Raw genomic sequence first — 26,161 nt, 5'->3', positions numbered from 1 at the left:
TCACATCAATCTACTCTCCATACGCCATAATGACAAAGCAAAAAATTGATTTTTGCTAACTTTGCAAATTTATATATATATATATAAAACTTTTTACAAAAAATTACATAGACCCTTAACTCAATACATAGTTGAAGCAACTTTGGCAGCGATTACAGCCTGAAGTCTGGTGTCAGACAGGCTGGTTTGAGTATTTCTGTAACTGCTGATCTCCTGGGATTTTCAAGTCTCTAGAGTTTACTCTGAATGTTGCCAAAAACAAAAAACATCCAGTGAGCGGCAGTTCTGTGGACAGAAATGCCTTGATGAGAGAGGACAACAGAGAATGGCCAGACTGGTTCAAACTGACAAAGTCTACAGTAATTCAGATAACCACTCTGTACAATTGTAGAGAGAAGTATATCATTTCAGAATAATATTCTGAGATGCAGGTTGGTGCTGTTTTGGTGGCACGAGGGGGGCTTACACAATATTAGGCAGGTGGTTTTAATGTTATGGCTGATCGGTGAATAGTGTGTATAAATATATATATATATATATATATATATATATATATATATATATATATGTATATTAGGGCTGTTAATTGATTCAAGTTATTTAAAGAGTTCAATCACAGTTTTTCTGTGTGTGTAAGGCTCTGATGGTGGCATACAGAACAATCACTGGGTCTGCTCCAGCATACCCCAAGTAATTTCTGTGAGCTATGCACCTACAAGAAGCCTGCGGTCGGCTAATGAGCGGCATTAGCTTCTAACAGTAAATAAGAAATATATTACCTTGTCTTCCTCTTTTTGGGTGAATATTACAGAGATACGTTCATGACAGATTTCCACCTCTGAGTGTTTGGAAGTGTTGTTGTTGTGGGTGAATGCCAGAGTGTTGCTTTTGAGGTTCCTAGTATTAGGTAATGTCAGTCAGATGGAAAACGTATGTCTGATTATTTATAAAAGTGTCACACTTCTCCTAAACAAGCTCCACAATTTGAGCTATCATTCATTTTCATAGCACTAACAATGTTTAACACTTGAAAAAAAAACAACTCCAAATGTGAGCAATAATATTCATGCTAGCGTTAGATATTGAAAAAAATTATTATAATAATGGAGTTACTGAAATGTGGCTGCAGCTGTATAGAGGTGACAAGACTGATCTGAACCTCGGCAGTAATAAAAGAGAATAAAATGCAGAGTAACGCCTGTACTCCCTTCACGAAGCACAAGTGTGTGTTTGTGTGTCAGTACATTAGCCGCCTTTCAGTCTTTTTCCAGCAGATTCAGCAGTCACAGCAAAGAAAACACTCACACCGACACACTCCATGTCAATGATAAAATTCACCTGTGATGGATATGCTTTCACTCAGCAACATTCATAAACTACAGGTTATAATTAGGTGGATCATCTTTCCAGCAGGACATTTAAGCAATATCACACTCCGTGGTGCTGTTGTACTGAACATCAGCACTCTTGGACTGAACATCAGCACTCTTGGGAAGATTACAGGACCAGAAGTAAGGGTTGTATTAAAATTAAACTCCGGTTTAAATTTCTATATGCGCGCAAAATTTACATTTTTACAATGAAATGTTCAAGGTATGCATTAAATAAAGCGCAAACATCTGATGACTGAGATTATTGTTCTTTATTGACATGTAATGAGCATCTTGACTTCTTATAAAATACACAAACTGCTGATTATTTTCTAGAACTGCCTACTTTAATGTTATTAACCAATCACAGAACAATTATAATAAAAAAAATACACAAACAACAATCACTCATCTGCCTCCTCCTCCTCCTCCTCCTCCTCTTCTTCTTCATCACTGATAACATATTTTTTGGGTTTCTTAGCAGCAGTTTCCTCATCTTCTTCGGCCTTTCTCTTCCCAGAGTTCTCTCCTTCCTGAAAGGGTAAAAGGAAAACGTGCATTACTCAATTGGTAACTGACAATCAAAGAAAATCTTGTTTGCTTTAAGGCCTCTGTAATGACACATGTGAAGTTGTGTGTGTTCACATGTGTCATTACAATAGTGTGTGTGTGTGTGTGTGTGAATGTGGCTCACCTCATCACTGTCCAGTCTCTTGGCCTTCATCAGCCGCTGGGCCTTGTCTTCATCTGAGCCTTCATCGCTGTCTGATGAGTAGATCCTGGCTCGCTCCTCTGTGACCCATATACAAACAAACAACCATTTAGAATGAGCTCCAAAATTTGGACCCATTTTCAAACATTCCAGAGCACATCTTCATTCCAGAGAGATGTTCTTTAAGTAAATGCATCTAACTGCCACAAATAAACAAACTAATCTAAATCTCAGCCGTACTCCAGCATAATGCAGTCTTAAGAAACCGGCAGGTAATCGGCTAACGGCTATAACCATTACTGTCAGTGAGAAAGTGGGCGTGCGTGATATGCTGTTTTGAGAACACAAGCTGTTTTTGCAGTGCAGAATGTTCTAGCTGATCACAGCAGGTCTCAAACTCACTCAAAGAATCAGTTGAGTAGAAACACTGAACCACAGGAGGAGAGGAAATACAATCTAAATGACAGAGAACCCAACCACAGTTCAGAGGCCACTTCAACTGCCCAACTTCCTGTAGAGACTAACGTAATGGTACGTTCCCGCTGGCATGGAGATTAGCAGGTGTTTTCCATTCATTCTCAATGAGAGCTTAATGGCAGAGGCTAGCGACAAACGTCAAAAAAGTAATGCAACACATGTAGTCAGGCAATCGTTGTAGGGTGAAAGGAAACCAAGGTTTTGACATCTGCCTTGGGCAGTTAAATAGTGCTGGAATTACTGGTGAATGTAGTGTTTAAAACTCATTGTTTTTTCATGCTTTCTTTATGGCTAGACTGTTGCTGGGTTACCCAAAGTGTTTTCAATTTACACATTGTATACTTCGGGCATACATAATTTATTTTTTGCATTTCCCCAATTGTAATGATCAATATCCAGTTGAAGTCAGAAGTTTACAAACACATAATTTGAAGTCATTAAAACTCATTAAAACCAATCCCCAGATTTAATATTAGCAAACTAAAGTTTTGGCAAGTAATTTAAGACATCTACTTTGTGCATGACACAAATAATCTTTCCAACAATTGTTTACTGTACCTTCAAACAGCTTGGAAAATGATGTCAAGCCTTTAGGCAATAAACCAATTAGCTTCTGATAGGAGGTGTAATGCATTGGAGGTGTACCTGTGGATGTATTTTAAGGCCTACCTTCAAACTCAGTGCTTCTTTGCTTGACATCATGGGAAAATCAAAAGAAATCAGCCAAGACCTCTGAAAAAAAATGTGTGGACCTCCACAAGTCTGGTTCATGCTTAGGAGCAATTTCCAAAAGCCCAAAAGGTACCATGTTCATCTGTACAAAAAAAAAAAATAGTACCCAAGTATAAACACTATGGGGCCACAAAGCCATCATCCCGTTCAGGAAAGAGATGCATTCTGTCTCTTAGAGATGAAAACAGTTTGGTGCAAAAAGTGCAAATCAATCCCAGAACAACAACAAAGGACCTTGTGAAGATGCTGGAGGAAACAGGAAGACAAGTATCTATATCCACAGTAAAATGAGTCCTACATCAACATAACCTGAAAGACTGCTCAGCAAGTAAGAAGCCACTGCTCCAAAACCACCATAAAAAAGCCAAACTACAGTTTACAAGTGCACATGGGGACAAAGATCTTTTTGGAGAAAATACCTTTGGTATAATAAAACAAAATTTTAACAGTTTGGCCATAATGACCATCATTATGTTTGGAGGAAAAAAGTTGAGGCTTGCAAGCTGAAGAACACCATCCCTACTGTGAAGCACGGGGGTGCTTTGCTGCAGGAGGGACTGGTGCACTTTGCAAAATAGATGGCATCATGAGGAAGTAAAATTATATATATTGAAGCAAAATCTCATGACATCACAAGACAAAATGGCTTAAGGACGACAAAGTCAAGGTATTAGATTGGCAATCACAAAGGCCTGACCTCAGTCAGATTTGGAGTCAGAACTGAAAAAGCATGTGTGAGAAAGGAGGCCTACAAACCTGACTCAGTTACACCAGTTCTGTCTGGAGGAATGGGCCAAAATTCCAGCAACATATTGTGAGAACCTAAGTTAAACAATTTAAAGGCAATGCTACCAAATACTAACAAAGTGTGTGTAAACTTCTGACCCACTGGGAATGTGATGAAAGAAATAAAAGCTGAAATAAATCATTCTCTCTACTATTATTCTGACATTTCACATCCTTAAAATAAAGTAGCGATCCGAACTGACCTAAGACAGGGAATGTTTTCTACGATTAAGTGTCAGGAACTGTGAAAATCTGAGTTTAAATGTATTTGGCAAAGCTGTATGTAAACTTCTGACTTCAACTGTACAAAGTTCAATAGGCTGTTATTCACGTTCATTTAATATTCTTGATGAAATATAACGCTTGCCAGCCCCAGTCAGAGGTGTGCTTTGTACACTGCGAAAGAGACCGCCCCAACACACACAAATATACGCACTTACATTGACCTCAACGGATAACACGTGTGAAACTCGCTTAATTTCAAGTGGCCCGCGAGCTCATTTCTGAAACGTAGGATGGCAAGGAGATTGCAACGTTTCAATGAAAAACCCTCTAGCGCTTTCCTTGTGAATATTAATGAGCCTTCCCGTCATCTGTATGTTTTGGAGCGCATTTGCTCACTTCAAATGCGGAATGAAACAGCGCAACACGGGTCAATAATCAACTCAATCATGGACAAAACAAACAGCCCCAATATTCTAAACGGCACTGACAAAGTAAACAGGAGAAAACATAAATTAGAAGGCTTTTCAATTCTCAGATCACGATGCTTACAAAACTTTACCATGGATTTACTGCAGTAACACTAGTTGTGGCATAAATTCCAGAACACGGCTATAGTTTAATCAGTATGTTACTGGGGGCCTCAGCAAGTAAAGGTGCTGACTACCACACCTGGAGTTGCAAGATCGAATCCAGGGCATGTGGAGTGACTCCAGTTAGGCTTCCTAAGCAACCAATTGGCCCGGTTGCTAGGGTGGGTAGTCACATTGGGTTAACCTCCTTGTGGTTGCTATAATGTTGTTCTCACTCTCGGTGGGGCGTGTAGTGTGTTGTGCATTGATGCTGCGGAGAATAGCATGAAGCCTCTACACGCGCTAGGTCTCCGCAGCAACGCGCTCAACAAGCCGTGTGATAACATGCATGGATTGACTGTCTCAGATGTGGAAGCAACTGAGATTCGTCCTTCGCCACCCCAATTGAGGTCAGTCACTACGCCACCACCAGGATTTGGAGCACGTTGGGAATTGGGCATTCCAAATTGGGGAAAAAATTCTGTATGTTTCGGTTGTTAATATCATAATTTCCATCTGCATTCCAACATCGATGCTGTACTGTCAAATGTGTATTTTAATGCACATAACATGTAAAATAATTGGTAACTGCATGAGTGCTACCAAAGCAGGTGCTGGTGCTGGTGCAACATTTTCAAGGAGCTCTTTGAAGGCACAAATAAACCCTGATGTGGCCCAGGCTGAAATGGAGTTTGACACCCGTTTTAAATTATTCTTCGACCAACATGCATTCATTTAGGTCTTGCATTGCGGGCTTGTGGATGCACACATGACAGCACTGCTGCTGAAAAAAATCCTAGGAGGAAACACTACAGAATATAATAATTTATTTGATTGTGTGCTGAAAGCAAACAGAGACCATGCTAAAGATGACTAGACGTTGACCAATATATCGGATTTGCTGATAGGTAACTTTGAAACACAAAAAGACTAAGAAAATGTTCTTATAAAAAAAAACATTAAATAAGCTGTTTTAGAAAAACTTTAAACCAATTAATCGGTTATCTGTTTTTTTCCCTCCACCATCTGCCAAAATCCAATACTGGCTTTGGGCATTCTGAAATAATTTTTGCATTTTCCAATTGTTAACATCCACATATATATATATAAATACAAGATAAGCTTTAATACGATATAAGGTTTATTATTATTCACAAGATATGAAGTTGGAGACACAATGTATGTGCTGATAGGGCACGTTTCCAGTCGCATTTTTCTTTGTATGCCCTCGCTTCAATTTAGATTGCTTGATTAGCTAATCAAAATAGCTAAACTATCGGCATAGATTTTTGCCAATCACGATAGTTCCATAAAGCAATTATTGGCACTGATTAATCAGTAAAACGGATATATCGGTCTGCCTCTAGTCTCGTCAGCTTCCGAGGCATTATGGGATAGTACAGTGTCCAGTGGATGCACACTACAGAATCACATGTATGTAGTAGTAGTAGTAGGTCGTGTGGGTTTTTCTTGCCTACTTTTTTCTGAATACTTCGACTTTTATTCACCCACCCCTCAATCCTCCTCCACCCTTGTATTTGCTCTTGATGGCAGCAAGGCTGATGGATTCTTCACCCTCCTCATCGTCATCATAGCGGTCTGGCTCCAGGTATCCAGCATTCAGACCACGCTGATGCTGTTTCTCTCTCATGCGCCTCTGCTGCGACTCACGGCGGATAGATGCTCTCAACCTCTCCTCTTCTTTCTTTATAGACAGACAGAGATCACTCAAATTAAATACAAACTCTTATATTACTGCAAAATTTCACTTCAACGTCAAAGACAACTACAACAAACATAGAATATAAGTTCACTTACAGGTTGAATAAACATATCAACTCCCCAATTTAAACAAAAAAAATAAATAACTATACATAACTTTTTTCCATTTTTCAAATTGGCCTCCAAACACTCCCTCCATCTGCCATTGGTTGAGCCAGTATTGCTGTTTTGGGCTGATCGAGATGCTTCGATCGATATAGCAATTAAATTCCCCAGCACGACAGCTGTACAACACCTTTTGCATAAAATCCCCAGATTTGCAGGAAATAGAGGTTTTAGAGATATATATCTAGAAGTGCATTTATGCGTACGATATCACAATGATTATGCTTAATAAGCCGAGAATGTTTAAGGTCATGTAAACGAACCCTGATATAACCTCTCTGAAATCACAATTTGGGTGTATGTGTGTTGATATGAATCTCTCTGAATGTTTTGTCAGTCTAGGGCTAAAATGATACCTCAAATCTTTGTGGATGTTTGTGTGCCCGTTACCTTTATCATCTCATTTCTCTGGGACTCAGGGTCCCGTCCGGCCATGGGAAGAATTCTGATCTTCTGTGTTTTAGAGCAGCGGTCAGCGAGAGAGAGGGTCATCTTCCTGTGTGTGGCGCTGTCTGTGGAGTGGGGTCTAAACACACACACACACACACACACACACACACACTTAATACGTGCAGTAATACACACATATACACTGCCGTTCAAAAGTTCAATTGACTGAAAGGTTTCTCATTACATGAACCAAATAATAAAGAAAAGCAGCCAATAAGTGCCCAAGATAGATGTGAACTCCTTCAATACTGTTTAAAAGCATCCCAGGGCGATTCCTCAAGAAGTTGCTTGAGACAATGTCAAGAGTATTTGGATTTTGTTTAGTCAACATAATTCTCATAGTTCCATTTATGTTATTCCATAGTTTTGATGACTTATCTATTATTCCAAATGTGAAGAATTTTTTTTTTTCAATATCGGTCACATGAATGAAGATTGAAATCAAGAGAGCATGCAAACTCCATGAAGCTTTTTAGAGTGGCTTTTTTTCTTTGAAGGCCCCATGAAATCAAAATAAACGTTTTGCTGGTTTTAGAACATATCTACAGGCTTTAAGGTCATCTATATGCAAGTGTACTTCTAAACGTTGGCAAAATTTGTTTTCAGAAGATGTAAAATCTGCCGTCTCTCTCTTCCGACTAAAAAGACGCTGCAACACCCCATGACGTCATATAGAGGACCTTGTCCAATCAAATGCTTTCTATAACTAAAATGGTCCCTCCCCTACATCTGTTCAGCACTCACTGCCACTGATAATGCCTTCACAGGGCACTTCGAAGGGAACACAATCCATGCTGTAGGGTTGTTCCAAACAGATTTTCCCAATATGAATCTCTTAAAAAAGTGAGTTCTGACTGAACGTTATCACCTTTCAGCTAACTTTAGCGCTTAGAGTGGAGGGCAATTGTCTTCGTAGGGAATAGGGATGATCACTTGTGAATGGGACGCGTGGACACGGGAGCTGGATATGAGAGAAGTTGCTGGAGTTCATTTATATTTTGTGTGCAGCTTAAGGGGTATAGAGCACCTGTGAGTGTTCTTTATGCCTAGTGTATTGTGATTCAAAACATAGATATATTATCTTTCTCACTTGTTCGTCATTCATTTTGCAAAACGGCTCCAGTCTTGTCAAAAGCAAAGACCTGTGCTATGTGCGTTTTTGGACTGTTATGGATTAATGCTGTCAGATCATCATTTGGCTCAATCAACGGCAATTCCGTTGATGCTAGTGGCGCAGAAACGACACACTTTTAAGGAGCATTGTGGAGTGTGTATGGAACAGATCTGCAGTAAAACAGTTGTGGCAACATAGTGACTCCTGCTGGTGGACCAGTGGCTGTTTAACAACTAAACTGCTGATTAAAGGGACCGTTCACCCACAAATAATAATTATCTCATAATTTCTCACCCTCATGCGATCCAAGATGTGTATGACTTTCTTCACCAGAATACAAACAACATTTTTTAGAAGAATATCTCAGCTCTGTAGGTCCTCACCATGCACATGAATGTGACCAAAAAACTTTATTTCCAAAAATCACAAAGGAAGCATAAAAGTAATGAATACAACTCCAGTGGTTTAATCCATGTCTTCTGAAGCGTGAGAAATTACCAAAATATTTTTTTTTAAAAATTACGTGTGGGGAGCGAAAGTTAGCAAATTGCTGAAAAACGTAATGCTGGCCATGATAGATAGGAGTCAGTACACAGTGCATCGCAGCTTGTTGTGTATGGGGCCAAGTAGACGCAGACCGATCAAAGTGCCCATGCTGACCCGTTCACCACCGAAAGTGCCTACAATGGGCACGTGAGTGTTGGAACTGGAACATGGAGCAATGGAAGGTGGCCTGGTCCGATGAATCACGTTTTCATTTAGATCATGCGCTTGCGTTGTTTATCTGTGGAAGAGTTTGCAGCAGGATGCACTATGGAAAGAAGGTAGGCCAGCAGAGGCAGTGTGATGTTTGGGGCAGTGCTGGGAAACCTTGGGTCCTGGCATTCATGTGGATGTTACTTTGACACCTAAAGATTGTTGCAGATCATGTACACCCCATCATGGCAACGGTATTCCCAGATGGCAGTAGCCTCTTTCTGCTGGATAATGTGCCCTGACACACTGCAAAAATTGTTCTGGTTTGAGGAACATGACAAAGAGTTGACAAAAGTGTTGACTTGGCCTCCAAATTTCCTAGATCTCAATTCGATTGAGCATCTATGGGATGTGCTGGACCAACAAGTCCGATCCATAGAGGCCCCACCTCACAACTTACAGGACTTAAAGGATCTGCTGCTAATGTCTTGGTGCCAGATACCACAGGACACCTTAAGAGGTAAGAGTTCATGCCTCAACAGGTCAGAGCTGTTTTAGCAGCACGAGGGGGACCTGAACGATATTAGGCAGGTGGTTTTAATGTTGTGGCTGATCAGTGTGCATATATTAGGGATGCAACAATTCTCAATATAATATTGACCAGTTCGGTACATCCACTGTTGTGAATTGCGTTTTAATAATTTCTCTCCTAATTGGCTCTGTGTGCTCGTGAGTCTACACGCTTAGATGATGAAACACATCCCTGCAAGTAAATATCCAATTCAGACTTTAACATGGCAAGCGGTGAAGTGAGGCTGCAGCATGAGCAAGCACCACAGTCTTTCAAATCTGTGGTGTGGGGACATTTCGGATTTGCCATCAAGTATAATGCCGAGGAAGAAAATGGCAAACATAAAAATGACTGTGTGCTAGCATTGTTTTACACTCAAATGGAAACACTTCCAGCATGACTACACATCTGCAGTGCCATCACCCAGTTATATCACTGTCTGTAGGATAGAAGGGAAGGTAATACAGTCATCCAAAAAGCAACAGTCCCTTGCTGATACAGCATACCAAAATGGTTCTGAGAGACACAAAAAAATAACAAAAGGCAGTGGGGGTGTTCCTTGCCAAAGATTTGCAGTTTCTTTTATTTTTTCTGCTTAACTTCTTACTGTTCTTGTCGCCCAAGCATAGAATAACAAAAAACAACCTGATGTGCCAAGTCATCAGAACCGAACACCGTGGTTAAAAAAACTAGGTATTTTATTCTGTATTCTGCAGCGCTGACACGAGTCATGTGATGACCCTTAACGCTATAAATATCAGTCACTTTTGCACAATAATCATTGCTTTAACAATCACAAAAGTTAATGATTATGGTTTCTAAATGGCGACTTATCAAAAGATGAGGAGTTTGGATCCCTGAAATATATATATTTTTTCTGCATTTATTTATTTTGTGGAGTTTGTTCATTTTCCACTACAGTGTACATTTTACACTAGTGTCGATTATGTAATCGTCACACCTTTTAATTAATTTGATTGACAGCCCTAAAAACTAATATGTTTAAAACCCATTTTTTATGCAAACTCTAAAGCTGATTCTGGACTAGTTTTGGTAAAATAATTTTCAAGGGTTTCAGGAACTAAGTTTAGTAAAATTATAATGTAAAATTTAATAATACCTTTTAAACCGTACCTTATTTTGCTTATTGGCTTTTTAAAAAGCAAATACAAGCAATTTGTGTTCATGAGTTTTTTTCCATAATTGGCACAAGAACAATATTTTCTAGTTAAGTTATGACGCCATCTCTTGGTGTGTACATGTATTATTGACTGGGACACTGAGGTTGGAAGTGCAAAATTTCAATTTGGGTACCTCAGATTTCATATGGAGCAGCATCAGTACTAACACTGTAGAAAAACTGATATATTTACAGTTAACATGGTACCGATTTTTTGATATCATTAATCTCTACTGGAGAAAGGGTGCGTGCGTGCAGAGAGAGAGAGAGAGAGAGAGAGAGAGAGAGAGAACGCACCTGAAGGTGAGTTTGGTCTTAAACACAGCTTGTCCCTGCAGTCCTGTACCCTGACGGATGAACAGGTGGTTGTGATCACCCTGCAGTGGAGCTTTATACACGTCAAACACCTCATTCCCCAGGTGCAGAGACATGCTGCATGAAGAGAGAGAGATTCATCAGCAGCTGCTCAGTGCTTTTGCATGATTATTCAACAATCATATCTGCACTGTGTCCTCACCTGCCATCGGACCATTTAACAATCCGTGCGTTGCTCTCTTTAACTTCATTGCCCTCCTCATCACGGCGAGCCCGCCACCTGATGGTGTTCTCCACCTTCAGCTTGAGACGTGTCCGCCCTTCCTCATCCAACATCTCCTCATCTTCAAACTCATCCTCGTAGTATTGAGGGTCAAACGGCCTGCGAGACAGCAAGAGAGAGGTGTTAGATCACCAAGTCATCAATTGTGGCTTTTAGCCCACATATATCATCAGACATATCTGCTACTCCTAGCATACAACATGACTGAAAGTCTTTCTGCTTTGATTTTGTGCGAGAACTAATTTCAGGATTGTAACTAGATTTTGCAATTGAATCGTGAAAACCAACACGTCAGAAAACAAGAGACTTTAAGTCTTTAAATGTGCACAGGATGACAAACTTCAGTCTTGTTGTGTGCATATGGGATAAGCTTTTTATAGCCTCTTCAAGATGCCACTTGCAGCACACTCACATACCTGGGCTCAACACTGAGAAAGTTGGGTAGTTTGACGAAGTAGAGTTCACTACCCAGATCTGTGCTGACTTTAGGAATCTCCACCTCGATTCTGGTCTCTGGAACAGGCTCCTCCTCGGGCTGATCTCCCTCCAGACCATCCTCTCCATCCTGTTTATTCAGATTAGATCAATAACATTGTTGGGATGTTGTTCCGGAGTTCACATGCAAAGTGATCATTTTCTTATAGAATTCTTGAAGGTACAGTTGTGAAAACAGCCTGTTAAATTCAAAGGGCCAAAGTTCACGAAAAACATTATATAGACTGTTTTTGGTGCAGGAATTCTCAACTGACATAAGTCGATAAAAATAAAATGATACAAAAGTGAAGACTATGGATTATTTCATTTACCAAGCAGTTTCATTTGAAAACTTAAAAACAGTCACAAGCATTTTTGTCTTAAAAGATGAATAATCCAAACTAAAGCATTGTTACATCTAGGAGTACAAAAATAATTTTTCTGTCAGAAAGACTTCTTTTGTTGTTCCCATCTTTTCTAGGTCTTAAAGTCGATGTTTCAATTGATGTTTCTTTTACCAAGTTTTAATATTCAAAACTTAACAGTAGAGATGTTAACGATTAATCGCTAAATTGATTAACTTTTATTAACAATTTGATCAACTTAGCATATCGATTGTCGATTAATTATTTTCAGGACAAATGCATTCAGTAACCATGCCAGCAGATGTTAATAAGGCCATATATACAGTCATCCACCGCTAGATATATATTTAGATATGATCAAACTATTATTTGTCAGTTTACTGCAAGTGTCAGTTTTTGCAGTTAATGTCATTATGCTTGCAATCAAACCTGACCATGGTGTTACAAAGAGAAGACACAGAAAAGCATTTTCTAACAATATATTTCAAACATAAAAATATAATAACTCAAAAGTAAATACTAAATAATGTCAAGAAAATGAACATCAAGAAACAGAAATAAACTGCTAAATTATGAAAATATTATAGTATAAAACAGAGCAATTGTAAACATTTTGCAATTTCAAAACATTCTATAGTAAAAATCTATTTTTCAAAGTGTGTCTGTGTCAGATTACCATCATCAGATGGAAAACAACAGATGACCAAAAGATGGTTGTCGGGACCAGGTATCATAATATTGTAATAATAGTACAATAATACAAGTATAATAGTCCAGATTATGAAAAGGTTAGAAAATTGACATCCACACTAAAGAGTGTTCTAGTTCTAATTTCGTAGGCACTTTTATTTTGATGTTGCGTGTGCATTTGTGTAAATGTCTCACCATTGGTTGCCCGGGTGTGGGGGGCTTCTCTGCATCGCTGTCTGATGAAATATCATCTGCTTCCCCAAACAGATCATTTGCTCCTGGTTTCTTATCTACACACACACACGTGCAGTTTAAAATAGGTGCTGTGTGTGTGTGTGTGACATTGTGTTTCATCATAGCAAGTGTCGGTCATTCACCTCTCTGTGTTTCTGCATCAGAATCGGAGTCTGAGTCTGAAGCCATTTTCTTCTTTTTCTTCCGTGTGAATTCCTCCTCGCTATCACTGCCTTTCACAGATTCTGAAATGAATAACCAAAAGAAAAACAGAATGATTCCAGTTCCAGGAAAACGACACATTGATTGTTTTTGTCCATGTTTACACCAGTGGTTGGACTCTTCTTACTGTTGAGTTTTATGTCAAATTTGAAGATGAAAAATGCATCCCAAGACCTTCTATTCCATTTAGCTTTGCTGCGACTAGCTGTTTTTTAACATAGTCCTTTTAGGCCCAGATATACTTCGTCAGAAATCGAACAATGAAGGGGTATGACATAAATTTACATCTGGCCAAAAAGAAGGTGTTTTTGCATTCGTTTCGGTGGTTCGTAACAGCTCGTCTGGGCGAACATTTAGGAAAACTAACCGGCTGCTAAACACCTTCTTGCTGCCATTGGTCCACGTCATCAGTAATGTAGTTGTGACCTGAAGCTTCACCTACTACTTTATCAGGGCTCAACGCTACAGATTTTTTCTACTGGCCCGGTCAGGCCAGTGCTTCAGATTTTTCCATTGTGTAGATTACTGCATTTCACCAACATGTAAAAATGAAAAATGTGGGGATTTCACGCACTGTGAACACTGAATATAGAATAGAATCCTTTATTTTGGTCACACATTATACACACAGTTTTTTTGCATATATACAGTGAAATTTATTGGTTTTCACATATCCCAGCTAAGCTGGGGTCAGAGGGCAGGGTCAGCCATGATACGGCACCCCTGGAGCAGATAGGGTTAAGAGCCTTGCTTAAGGGCCCAACAGTGGTATTCTGGTCAGTAACCCTGAGCCTCAACCACTGAGCCACCACTGCCCCTCATATGCAGGGATACTTAATGAATTTCGTAGCGGTATTGCGTGTCTCACGCAATATTATAAAACGTTAGTTTTTTCCTTCTATTTTCTACACATTGGTAATAGCTGCTGCTAACACACTTGGAAAAGAACGAGGACAGTGCTAGGAGAGTGCATTTGGGGTCTACACGATCTTGTGCATGCACGTGACTGTGCCTTGGCGCGTCCAGTATATTACGCGCTCGCGCATCTTTGCAAGCTATACAGAATTGCATTCACTCCTCGGTTACAATACTTCGTTCACTCAGTGTAATTGTTGTGCTCTCTCACTTGTTGTTGTCTTGCACTAATGTTATAAATGAGGCACTGGCCCGATTGTGCACACATCTGCACAATAATAAGCCTCTATAATAATTATTTTGTTTTTATTCTGCACATTAACACTTTTTTTACACCAATCTTTGCAGTAGTATCAGTGTCATCATAAATTACTACAACAGATTGTAATCGGCGCATATTATGGCCACATGTAGCATATTAGCGCATTAACGTCATGAACTGAATATAAACAAATTAAAGATTTTCTACTGCATTTATATTATTTAAATCCTTGAGTGGTTAAAGCAACTTTTTACTGATGTCGTGAGAATTCTACTCAAAGAATGAGGCACAAAGTCATTGACATCACATTTTAATGTCACATTAGTTTAGGTTTTTACATGTAGTGTTCTCATATTTACAGTTAAAGCTCCTCTACGGTGGAGCCAGTGTCTGAATGTTCATAAACACTATATCGTTTCTCAGTCGTTTAGAATTATTTATTTTTTACACCTGAACGAAGAACTTCTCTGAAAGTATATCAGGGCCTTTAGAGATTACTTTACAAATGCAAAGGTGCCATATGCATTTACTACTGAGTGTGGTTCGAGTAAGAAAAGGAATTTTTTTCCCCTGCAAAATGAAGGTGAATGGTGACTGAGGTTATCATTCTGCTTAACATCTATTGTGTTCTACAGATGAATAAAATTAATCTTTCAGCGTTTCCATCCCATGTGTTAAAAAACAAAATCGTCACCTCCGGAGAAATTGTAGCCACTGTGACTCTTTTATTAATAAAATACACACGGGACAAAACACTCTAAAACAAGGGTTTCAACCAGGGGTCCACCAATTAATATTTGATCACAAATACATTTGTTATAATTAATACAATTAAATACGGGTACAAAACAACCCAAAGTTAAATATAATATTTCATTTAAAATGATTATTACTTTTACAGCATTAATAAAACCCATGCATCCACCTGCTGTCATGAGGATATATGATATCATCAATGTAATGATCGTTACTGAAGACTATGAGCACTACAGCTTGCAAACCCTACTGACTAATAATTTATACAATTTAGCACAACAGGATGGATCGCTTTGCAATATCTACACCAGAGAACACGACTCCACCTCTTCAGAAAAAACTGGTGCAAATCCAGATGTGGAGGCTAACAGACCAGCTACAGCAGCAGCTCAGGCCAAACGCAAACAAGATAAGTCCAGAAAGTATTCTGAAACATTTAAAGTTTGAATTTACATACAAGGACACGGATAGCATTGAATTGCTGGTGTCATTTGTTCAGCTGTACTGTCAAACAAAAGCATGAAGCCATCAAAGCTGCAGCATCATTTGGAGACAAACCATGGTCACCTGAATGATGAACCACTAAAATACTTTCAGGCTAGCCTCAGATCTTTCAAAGGCCAACAGACAATAATGAGACAATCAGCTTAAGTTGGTGAGCTTGCTTTGAAAGCCTCATCACAGGTTGCTCTTAGGATTGCTCAGAGTAAAAAACATATACAAATCGCAGAAGATCTGATATTGCCTTCAGCCAGAGAAATGTGCAAAACAATGTTTGGGAACTAGGAGTGTGTAAATAAAATGAAAACCATTCTGTTGTTGGATACAACCATTACTCGGTCCTTTGCATTACAGCTGGATGAGTCTATGGACCTCTCAAAGGATGCACAGCTTTTGGCATTTGGGCATTTTGCAGACCAAAATGAAATGCAGGAAGAATTGTTGTTTTGTAAACAGTTGCCTGAACGCACAATCTATGAAATTTTCAGAGTAATTGATGAGTTTTTCCAAAGAAAATGACATACCCTGGGCAAAAAATATTGCGCCGTGTGCTGATAGTGCAAGGTCCATAACCGAATTGAAAAGTGGACTAATAGTGCTTGTAAAACAAATAGCCCCAAATGCACTGTTGACACTGTGGAATTTGATGACGTCATGGATTCTGTTGTAAAAGCTGTTAATTTTATTAAGAGTGCTTTGCAAACACAACTTTTTGCTTCTCTGTATGTTGTTGTGTTCTGAGGTCCGTTGGCTTTCTCGTGGATCAGTATTGTCATTGAGTTACGTGCATCTATTAACAAGTTTTTACTTTAACATTGTGCAGAGCTAGCTGCAAAGTTCAATAACAATACCTGGCTCACTAAACTGGCATATCTTGCAGATGTTTTCTTGGAAATGAACAGACTCAACATTTCTATGCAGGGCCGTAATCCACATGCCATTCAGCTCTATGACAAGATGGATGATTTACTGAAGAAATTAAAAGATGGAGAGAGCGAGTCAAGGGGGAATGTTTTCCATGTTTCATCAGTAGATGACTTGGGTGATTCTGCGGTGCTTTCGCCTCAAGTGACGCGCATTTAATTATTGCACAGTTGGAGGCACTCGAGGGGCAATTTGGAAAGTACTTTTCTGAAGCCGAGTCCTGGCGAAGAGACATGACATGGATACAGTTTCCATTTAAAGACAACGCATCAGATGGCTCAAACTTGACAGCGACAGAGGACGATCAGCTGATCGAGTTAAGCACTGACAGTGCACACAGAAACATATACGAGACAAAACCTCATCCAATTCTGGATCCCTTGCCAGAAAGCCTTTACCCAGCTGGCAACAAAGGCCATGATGAGTCTTTTGCAATGACATATGTTTGCGAAAGTGCATTCTCCTCCCTCTCTGCAGCCCGAGTCAGATATGATGCTCTGCCTAACAACCTCCATCTCCCCCAGAAGACAAACTTTGTGCCATTCACCAGGGTCAGCTGTCTCATTAAAAAAAGTCTCTGTAATCTTAAAGCTAAAAGTATATTGTTTAATTGTCCATCTCACATTAAAATATATGACTCTGCAAATCCATTAAAACAAATGTGACTAATGAGTTGATTTTTATTGCAACATGTAGTATGTCAAATCTGTACGATGCTTAAATCTCCATTTTAATAATGTAATAATTTAATATTAAGACAATGATGCATGTACAACAAAAATAACATGCATATAGTTCTAATGAATATTGGTAGAGAAGTTGGCAGAGGCCTTTGCATTACAGCTGGTTGAGTCTACAGACATCTCAAATAATGCACAGCTTTTGGCATTTGGGCATTTTGCAGGGATGAAAAATAAAATATGGTGAATCTGGGGCAAGATGGACATCTAACCTCATTGGTTCTTGGTCTCATGACCACATTTTATGACATTAAAACGGCACCATAGTTGACATATTTAAAGTAGGTGTTACAAACTGGAGTTGATCACTTCTTTGCTTTGAAAGTGAATAATGACTTTAATTTTGATCTAGTCATTAGTCACACCTAACCATTCATTATATGGAAACAAAGCTGTGTGAAGAATCTTTAAAATTACACCTTTTGTGTTCCACAGAAGACAGTCATACAGTCTGGAGTGACATGAGGGTGAGTAAATAACGACAGAATATGTATTTGAACATATGGACCATTTTGATGGCGCATTTCTGCCTAAATTTAGCCGATTAAATCTGGCAAACTTCTTAATATTTTCAATATAAATTTAGAACATCACATATTCTTTGTTATATTATCATAGCGTGAATAAAATAAAAAATCCAAACCCTTAAATTTGAAAGGAGTCCATTAGATGTAACCCAATGTGTTACATCAGCACATGTCTGTCTCTCGTTCTCACTCACCTGGTATGCGTCTCCCTCCATCATCAGAATGCTCCCTCTCGTCATCAGAGTTCTGCAGTTTCTCTTCATCCTCTGATTGGTCGCTTTGTCCACCCCTACCCCACTGCTCATCTCCAGAATGACCGTCTTTCCCAGACATCTCTCCTTCTGAATGAGGTGTGCCTGGATCTGAATGACCACTTCCTGCTTCGGAGCGTGGACTTCCTGCATCTGTCCCTGGACTTCCACTTCCTCTCTCAGACCGGTGACTTCCTGCCCCTGAAGCCGGGCTCCCCACGTCTGACCTGTGACCCCTGATGTCATCATCCTCTTCATCCTCACGATGACCCTCAGACCCACTGTGCTCGTTGTCAGAGTGCATGGTCACATCTGATCGGTTGCCTGATCGCTCTGATTGGCTCCCGCTGTGGTGGCTCCCGCTGTGGTGGCTCCCGCTGTGGTGGCTCCCGCTGTGGTGGCTCCCGCTGTGGTGGCTCCCGCTGTGGTGGCTCCCGCTGTGGTGGCTGCCGTGCTCATCTTCGCTGTCATCTCCGAACAGTTCTTTATTGCTCGGTTTTCCCCCGTCCTCATCCTCATCATGATCTCGGTCACTCTCGCTGCCCGAAGCGTTGCTGGCAGATCTTGGTCTCTCGTGCTCCGAATCAGAGCCAGAACCAGAAACAGACTCTAAAAAACACAAAGCATATATATTTATTTATATAACTGGCAGCGCTGTAGTACCTGAAACCGGTCGAGACCACTTTTTGAAGGTCTCCGTATTGACCACATTTTTACTCTGTCTTGTCTCGGTCTTAGACAAAGAGGACTCAGGACTTTATTTCAAGACCACATCTGCGGGGATATCACTAAATTGCCTGTGCATTGACGGATTTATTTGTTAACATCATTACTGTGATTGGATGTAAAACTTCCTGCTTCAAATGCAAACAATAACTTCACTCATTTCGAACTTGAAATTGTTGTTACTGGTAACGGCTGTCACCCCTCCCTGCACACCTTCACATGCACTCAAAGAAAGTGAATGCGGGAGACAGGAGAAGAAACTGTGGCTGTCTGAGAGATGTCAGCCAAACTTTCTGTAATACAATTTGGCTTCCTAAACCAGTGTTTCCCAACCACTGTGCCGTGAAAGATTGTCACGTGTGCCATGGAAAATGATCCAATTCCTCAAAATTAATAAATCGTTTTTTTTCCTGTATTTAGGTGAAGGCATAGAGACTAGGGTTGGGCGATGTCCCCTAAATTGGCAGTTGACGATGTAGACAGTAAAATATCGCGATGGACAATGATATCGTCTGTGTGTGTGTGTGGGAGCGGTTTAATATAATTTCATATAATTTTCAAAAATGATATGAAAAATTATAATTTCGTTATTTTACTAACCCAACTAATGACTCGGCGCTTCATCACTAGGTTGCACGACACGTGAAGCATTTTTTTTTTTAGCTTTCACTTAAGAGTTGTGCACTTTTTATTTTAATATATCTCTTTACATAAATACTATTTTCCACTTAAAAACTATAATTTCGTTATTTTACTCACTGATGAGCAAAAGGTCGAGGCAGAAATGACCATGTACCTGCAGCAAATGGCCATTGATGGGGAAGAGGACCCGCTGACTTGGTGGAAAACGAACGACAAAAGGTTTCCGTTCATGGCAAGTTTAGCACGGAAATATCTGTGCATATGTGCTACCAGTACTCCATCAGAGCGGGTCTTCAGCACAGCGGGTAGTGTAGTTACTCCAATCCGCAGCTTATTAAAACCAGATAAAGTGAATATGTTGGTATTTCTGGCCAGAAACATCGTAATTTAAACATGGTCTATGGTGAAAGATATTAAACTTCTTCACGCATTTTTCGCCATCCGTTGCGGAGCTATTCGATTTTGCATATTATTTTTTAAACGTTCATTTGTGTAGTTCATATGACCACTTTACAATATTTCAATAACATAATTTATTTTGTAGCCTGTGCTGAAGTTAATTGTGCTGCTAATTATAAGTGAAATGTTAATGCCGAGTTTCGGTCTGAGTGTTGTTCCCGTTTTCTTGTTCTTTATTTGTTGTTCTTCTATGTTTTAATAAATGTGTGTTATTCATATTCACCTTGTTTCTTTCATTTGATTTGACATTATGGATTTATGGCCAAGGAAATTTTTCTTTAAAAGTATTAACCAGACAAAAGTTATTTGACGTTCGCTGGTCTGGGTTTATCTTAAACTGCCGCTTCAGTGTATACAAGAGCATTTGACAATGTGACAATGAGCAAGATTTTCTGAGACACTAATAATTAATTAATTAAGGCTATTTTCTTGTAGCCTACAACATAAAATATTTTAATCTCAATGTACAGTGTAAGACATGTAAAAAAAAAAGAGAAGAAGCTAACAATGTCAAGATCAATATTTGTGTAGCCTGCCTGACACGGTATTTTCACAGACTAACACGTCACGTCTCTGGCATATACTACAGTATTTAAAATAGCATATATGCATTAGTTATATTCTCAATTTAATTTACAGAGCAATCCCTGCAAAGTTTTTAGGTTAACTATAGAAGAGACTTGGATTAGTGAGTCACACTAGCAAGACTCGCAAAACGGGGCGTGGCATCACGATGGTGGCTCGACATCGTGATGTTGGTCAGCCATCACGATGGACGATGATATCGTCCATCGGCACAACCCTAATAGAGACAGTAGAAGTTTTAAAGTTGCCAATTCAGTACATTATCCATTACAAAGTATTTTAAGCAACCAGTTTAAATATTTTGTCCACCATAACATTATTGTTCTAACAAACTCTAGTGCGCTGTCAAACGCAACTGCTCACATGCCCACAAAATGATGCTTCATCATCACACTTGTAGTAAAATCATTCAGTCAGTGCCCCAAATGAATTAATAGAATACAACAGGTGTATTATTTTACTCAGACTAATAAACAAGCTGTATTTGTGCACAGCATAGTTACAGATGTTATGAACAGATGAGGCTTACTTGTCGGGTTTCTCTCATGAAACATAAAAAGAATATGTGAAACTGTAACATACGATTACTAAAGCAAATTCTCCTGTTTTAAACAGTGATATGATGTGTAGATTCTGAGGTACTGTAATCTTCACAGTGAGTGTTTGACATCTGGACCGGTGAATGGAGGACTGGCGGCTGCTCCTGGGTCTTAGTGCCAGATCCAACCTCTTTCAGTGCGACTTATGTTTTTTTCTCTTTATAAACAACCCGATTTTGACCCGGTGCGACATAGTCAGGTGCAAATGTATTTCCGGAAAATGCTGTAAATAAAATATGTATTTGCTGTGCCGTTGTAAATTTAATTGGCAAGAACAAATCTACAAATTGGAAAAGACACAAATTTGTTTGTTTTTCATTATCCAATTAGCACTCTTGGCATCTGTGACCTCATTATACAGTACCTATGTTATTTGCGTTATTTGCATTGCTGAATTTCAAACATTACAAGTACATGCTACAAAGACAGAAAACATGGACAAGTTCTTGAAAAGTAAAACTATCGACAATGGTTATGTGGGATAGTGGTGTGCCATGAGATTTTTTTTTAATCGTAAAAAGTGTGCCGTGGCAGAAAAACAATTGGGAAACACTAACCTAAACCACAAAGAGTTCATATTCAACTAGGAAAGCCTGATTTTACAACTTCCTGCAGGGAAAGTGCAATGGAACGCCACTTGAAGTTGTAATTACAACTTGGAAAGTCGTGCGGAAATTGTAAACTTCGATTTCGCCGAGATGCAGGTGCGTGATATCACACAATCTTGGCAGCAATCACGAAGATGAATGGAATGCAGAACCTGTACCTAAACTCATCTTCACTTCTCACACAAAGAGATATAGCGAGTATTAGCTACCTTTGTATTTAATGTTTTTAGGGTACTGGTTTCAGTTGCTTGCCAGCTATTTGCCACCTAGCTTGGGCAAAATACCTAATTTAGTTAACATATATTGAGGGATGTAGCTAATGCAGAGATAGCTTTGTGAGAGATTGAGGGGACAGGGCATATAGTGAATTTTTTTTCCCCAAGTTACGTTTTTGCTTGTGATAAACAATGATGAGACACATAAAGTTACAGTTGAAGTCAGAAGTTTACATACACCACCAACAATCATCCATGTGATAATCTAATCATCCAATCATGTGGCAGCAGTGCAGTGCATAAAATCATTCAGATATGGGTCAAGAGCTTAAGTTAATGTTCACATCAACCATCAGAATGGGGGGAAACGTGATTTCAGTGATTTAGAGCGTGGCATGATTGTTGGTGTCAGACGGGCTGGTTTGAGGATTTCTGTAACTGCTGATCTCCTGAGATTTTCAACAGTCTCTAGAGTTTACTCTGAATGTGGCCAAAAACATCCAGTGAGCAGCAGTTCTGTGGACAGAAATGCCTTGTTGATGAGAGAGATCAACAGAGAATGGCCAGACTGGTTCAAACTGACAAAGTCTACTCTACAAAATAACTCAGATAACCACTCTGTACAATTGTGGTGAGAAGAACATAATTTCAGAATGCTGTTCTGAGATGCGGGTTGGTGCTGTTTTGGCGCCACGAGGAGGACCTACACACAGGCAGGTGGTTTTAATGTTGTGGCTGATCGGTGTACCTATAACGGTAACTGCTTGTACAATTTTAACAAAAAAAATTACTGTTACTCATTTCCCTTCATATTGTAGTTGGGGTTCATTTTCATTAATGAGTTCACTCAATAGAATTTTTATTAAATTACTTTTTTGTGTGGCATCACTGCGTGTCATATTCTTCATGTCCACATCCAAAACAAGCCGTTTTTGAATTAGTACACTGATCTGCCTTAATATCTACCTGTTATTAATGCTGTAGTAATTTTGTTCTTGTATTAATTTATTTACAATATCTAATTATTCTATCTACGAAAACATGTTTTGTGCCTGTAATGCTTTACATAAATCATTGGGGCACTAAACAGCACAGTCGTGGAAAGTGTCCCGTGCTGTTTCCAATAAAATGTCATAACTACTACAGCTATTGTACAACTACTGTAATAACAATACCTGTAGTAACTATGTATTTGGCGGAAATTATGGTTACCATGGTAAATTACTAGCAAAGATAATGTCTAATCCTCCTTATCAAATGCAATCTATGAAAACAGTGTGCTGTACCGGTGCTCTGACTTAAGATGAACTAACAGGATTCAAACAGAACATATCGCTAAATACAATATGAGCTGATATCAATATGTTTAACACATACATTGCGTACAATTGAAATTATTAATGAAAAGCTTAATGCACCTCGTTGCTCATTGTCGCTGTCTCCATCACTGCCGAACAGTTCATCCATGTCCGCCATTTTCACCAGCGCTCAACCTTCATCGACATCCGGGTGAATTTTTATAAAATAAAAGCCCTATTGAAATGTCATAAAATAAAAGCCAGTTGAATGCAGTGACTAATTATAACCACAAGATGACCTCAGAGACCTTGACTCATTTGAAAGTTTTCCGTTTGCACTTCTTGTCAAAGTTTGGACTTGACACTTGACTGAATTTATGGTTCTCATGATGTTATCTAAAATATTGCTTAAATATGCACTCTTTGACTTTTGTCTTTGTGTCATCTTGGACTTAATATTGACACCTAGCTGCTTGGATGCAGCATAATTTAAAATAAATAGTTTTCAGTTTCAGATGTCATTGTAAAAATGTATTATTCACAGTCAGACATGATTACTTTAATCAATGAGTGAAAGTGTCATATAACAGGACATTTACTGAGATAATGCAAGTAGTATTCAGCTGGTCATGTGATTCAACATGGCAGCCCCCATGTGCGGACCCTCTTCATGCAGAATAATACAGCTTTTATAATGTTACTGATATGACTGAAGTCTTTAATTTAATGCGAGTGGTCATGATTCCCTTCATATACTGCAAAATTACAATTCATGTCTTTAGGAGTTCATCCATCCATCCATCCATCGTCAACCGCTTATCCTGTGTACAGGGTCGCGGGGGGCTGGAGCCTATCCCAGCTAACATTGGGCGAAAGGCGGGGGACACCCTGGACAGGTCGCCAGTGTCTTTAGGAGTTACTTTTTATTATTTTTTATCCCCTTTTCTTCCCAATTTGGAATGCAAAATTACCACTACTTACTAGGTCCTCATGGTGGCGTGGTTACTCACCTCAATCCAGGTGATGGGGACAATTCTCAGTTGCCTCCGCTTCTGAGACCATCAATCTGTGCATCTTATCACTGTGCATGACTCCGCGGAGATTTCCAGCACGTGGAGGCTCATGCTTTCTCCGCGATCCATGCACAACTTACTACACGCCCCATTGAAAGCGAGAACCACTTAATAGCGACCACAATGAGGTTACCCCATGTGACTCTACCCTCCCTAGCAACCGGGCCAATTTGGTTACTTAGAAGACATGGCTGGATTCACTCAGCACACCCTGGATTCAAACTCACGACTCCAGGGGTGGAGAAAATAGCATGAATGCACTATAGCATGGCTAATATATTTTAAAGAAGCTTTAATGGGTCAGTCCTTGTCCTTCATCAGTGATCTCACTTCAGGTTTTAAACCATATATACCTTCATGTTTGCACTGGATTTTGCTACAGAACTGGGCAACTAGGTTCTACATGTTAACAGTAGTGTATGTGTAACCACACCTGCTCAACCCACTCCGATCGGGATTCCAACCAGAGTCTCTGGCATGGGAGGAGGGCACACTAATGAGGATGCTAAAGGCTACAGCCTCTAGCAAAAGTCACTGGTGCACCTCTTGAGGCCAGGGGAGTGAGGTTTAACACATACCGCACAGCTATCAGGTACCAGCTGGCTCCCGTTACCTATGCATATAAAAAACTTTCAATGCAATGAATAACACTCTTTTACAGTATTTATTAGGGTGAATTTTCCTTCTAACATTACATTTTTACTCTAATGATGGTTAGGTTTAGGTTTGGTGTTTGGGCTGGAGTGTACAGTTTATAAAATTAGCATTTCTCTTCACTGTATTACAGCTTGTACAGCTGAAAACAACTCGCTTCGCAACTTGCTTTTAGCACCCCTCTGTGGACATCACACCTGGAAAACGAAGCTCACATGTGCCCATATGCCCAACAACAGTTTCCGCTTTGGTCAGTGGGGGCAGTGTTTCACATTTCGGTAAACGCAGATTGATTTTAACAATCCAAAAGTCAATCAACTGCTTCCAGTTTCACTGTGAGATCAGTCTGACCTTTAAGATTGCATCGTAGTACTGGACCTGCTTGAAACAATGTGCTTTTGAAGTTAAGGGTATAAAAATACAATGTAGAGAATACCCCCCCTCCCCTCCCCTCCCCTCCCCTCCATTTTCTTTCAGGTGGATGTGATGTGGGCAACAAGTCATTCAACACAGTGTGCACTGATCTGACCAGTTTCCCTACATGTTCTCACAAGTATCTTATTGCTGGTATTTTCATTGATGCCCCTTTATTATTCAGTAAAATGCTTCTAAAGAACTAAAGATTTGTCTGAACATGACTAGGCTACTCCAGAGATTTACACAATTCTAATAAAAATCCATTTGTGTCTCTTTTTATGCACATAAAATCACAAAAAAAACTATTAAATTCACCCCCACGATAACATATGAGTTACAACAAGTCTTGGGTAGAAAAATATTAAATTTAGCATATCAATATTTTCACATTGATACATAGACATTATTTGCATTTGTTATTATGTGCATTATTAATTAACTTCAAAGATATGTATGAGAAGATACGACCAAAATGACTCGACAAACAATTAGAAAGATGTTCTTGTGGATGACCCACAATGACGCAATCTTTAAACTTCATATCCCATACTTCTTTGTGTTCTTACAATTCTACACTCTCTGATTGGTTGTGTGGATCCAGTAGGTGGTAAACAAGATAATAGGCGTGTTCTTACGTTTTAATTGGCTGTTGTAAGT

At 39.4% G+C, this 26,161-nt stretch overlaps 1 protein-coding gene across 1 annotated transcript; it reads right to left on the bottom strand.

The window, feature by feature from the left end:
- Window positions 1–1,633: 1,633 nt before the first annotated feature.
- leo1 (LEO1 homolog, Paf1/RNA polymerase II complex component) lies at window positions 1,634–23,565 on the bottom strand. Its single transcript, XM_052152990.1, has 11 exons — window positions 23,481–23,565; window positions 18,172–18,837; window positions 13,274–13,375; window positions 13,092–13,186; window positions 11,784–11,932; window positions 11,287–11,466; window positions 11,067–11,201; window positions 7,149–7,284; window positions 6,384–6,576; window positions 2,065–2,162; window positions 1,634–1,903 (listed from the first exon to the last, which is right to left on the bottom strand). The coding sequence occupies exons 1-11, from the start codon at window positions 23,536–23,538 to the stop codon at window positions 1,775–1,777; spliced, it is 1,941 nt and encodes a 646-aa protein (XP_052008950.1). The 5' UTR covers window positions 23,539–23,565; the 3' UTR covers window positions 1,634–1,774.
- Between the last annotated feature and the right edge of the window lie 2,596 nt (window positions 23,566–26,161).

Source organism: Xyrauchen texanus, chromosome 21 (genome assembly GCF_025860055.1).
Source record: "Xyrauchen texanus isolate HMW12.3.18 chromosome 21, RBS_HiC_50CHRs, whole genome shotgun sequence".
NCBI lineage: Eukaryota > Metazoa > Chordata > Actinopteri > Cypriniformes > Catostomidae > Xyrauchen > Xyrauchen texanus.
The sequence above is the reverse complement of the archived record's forward strand: the minus strand, read 5'-3'. Positions and strand labels throughout refer to the sequence as shown.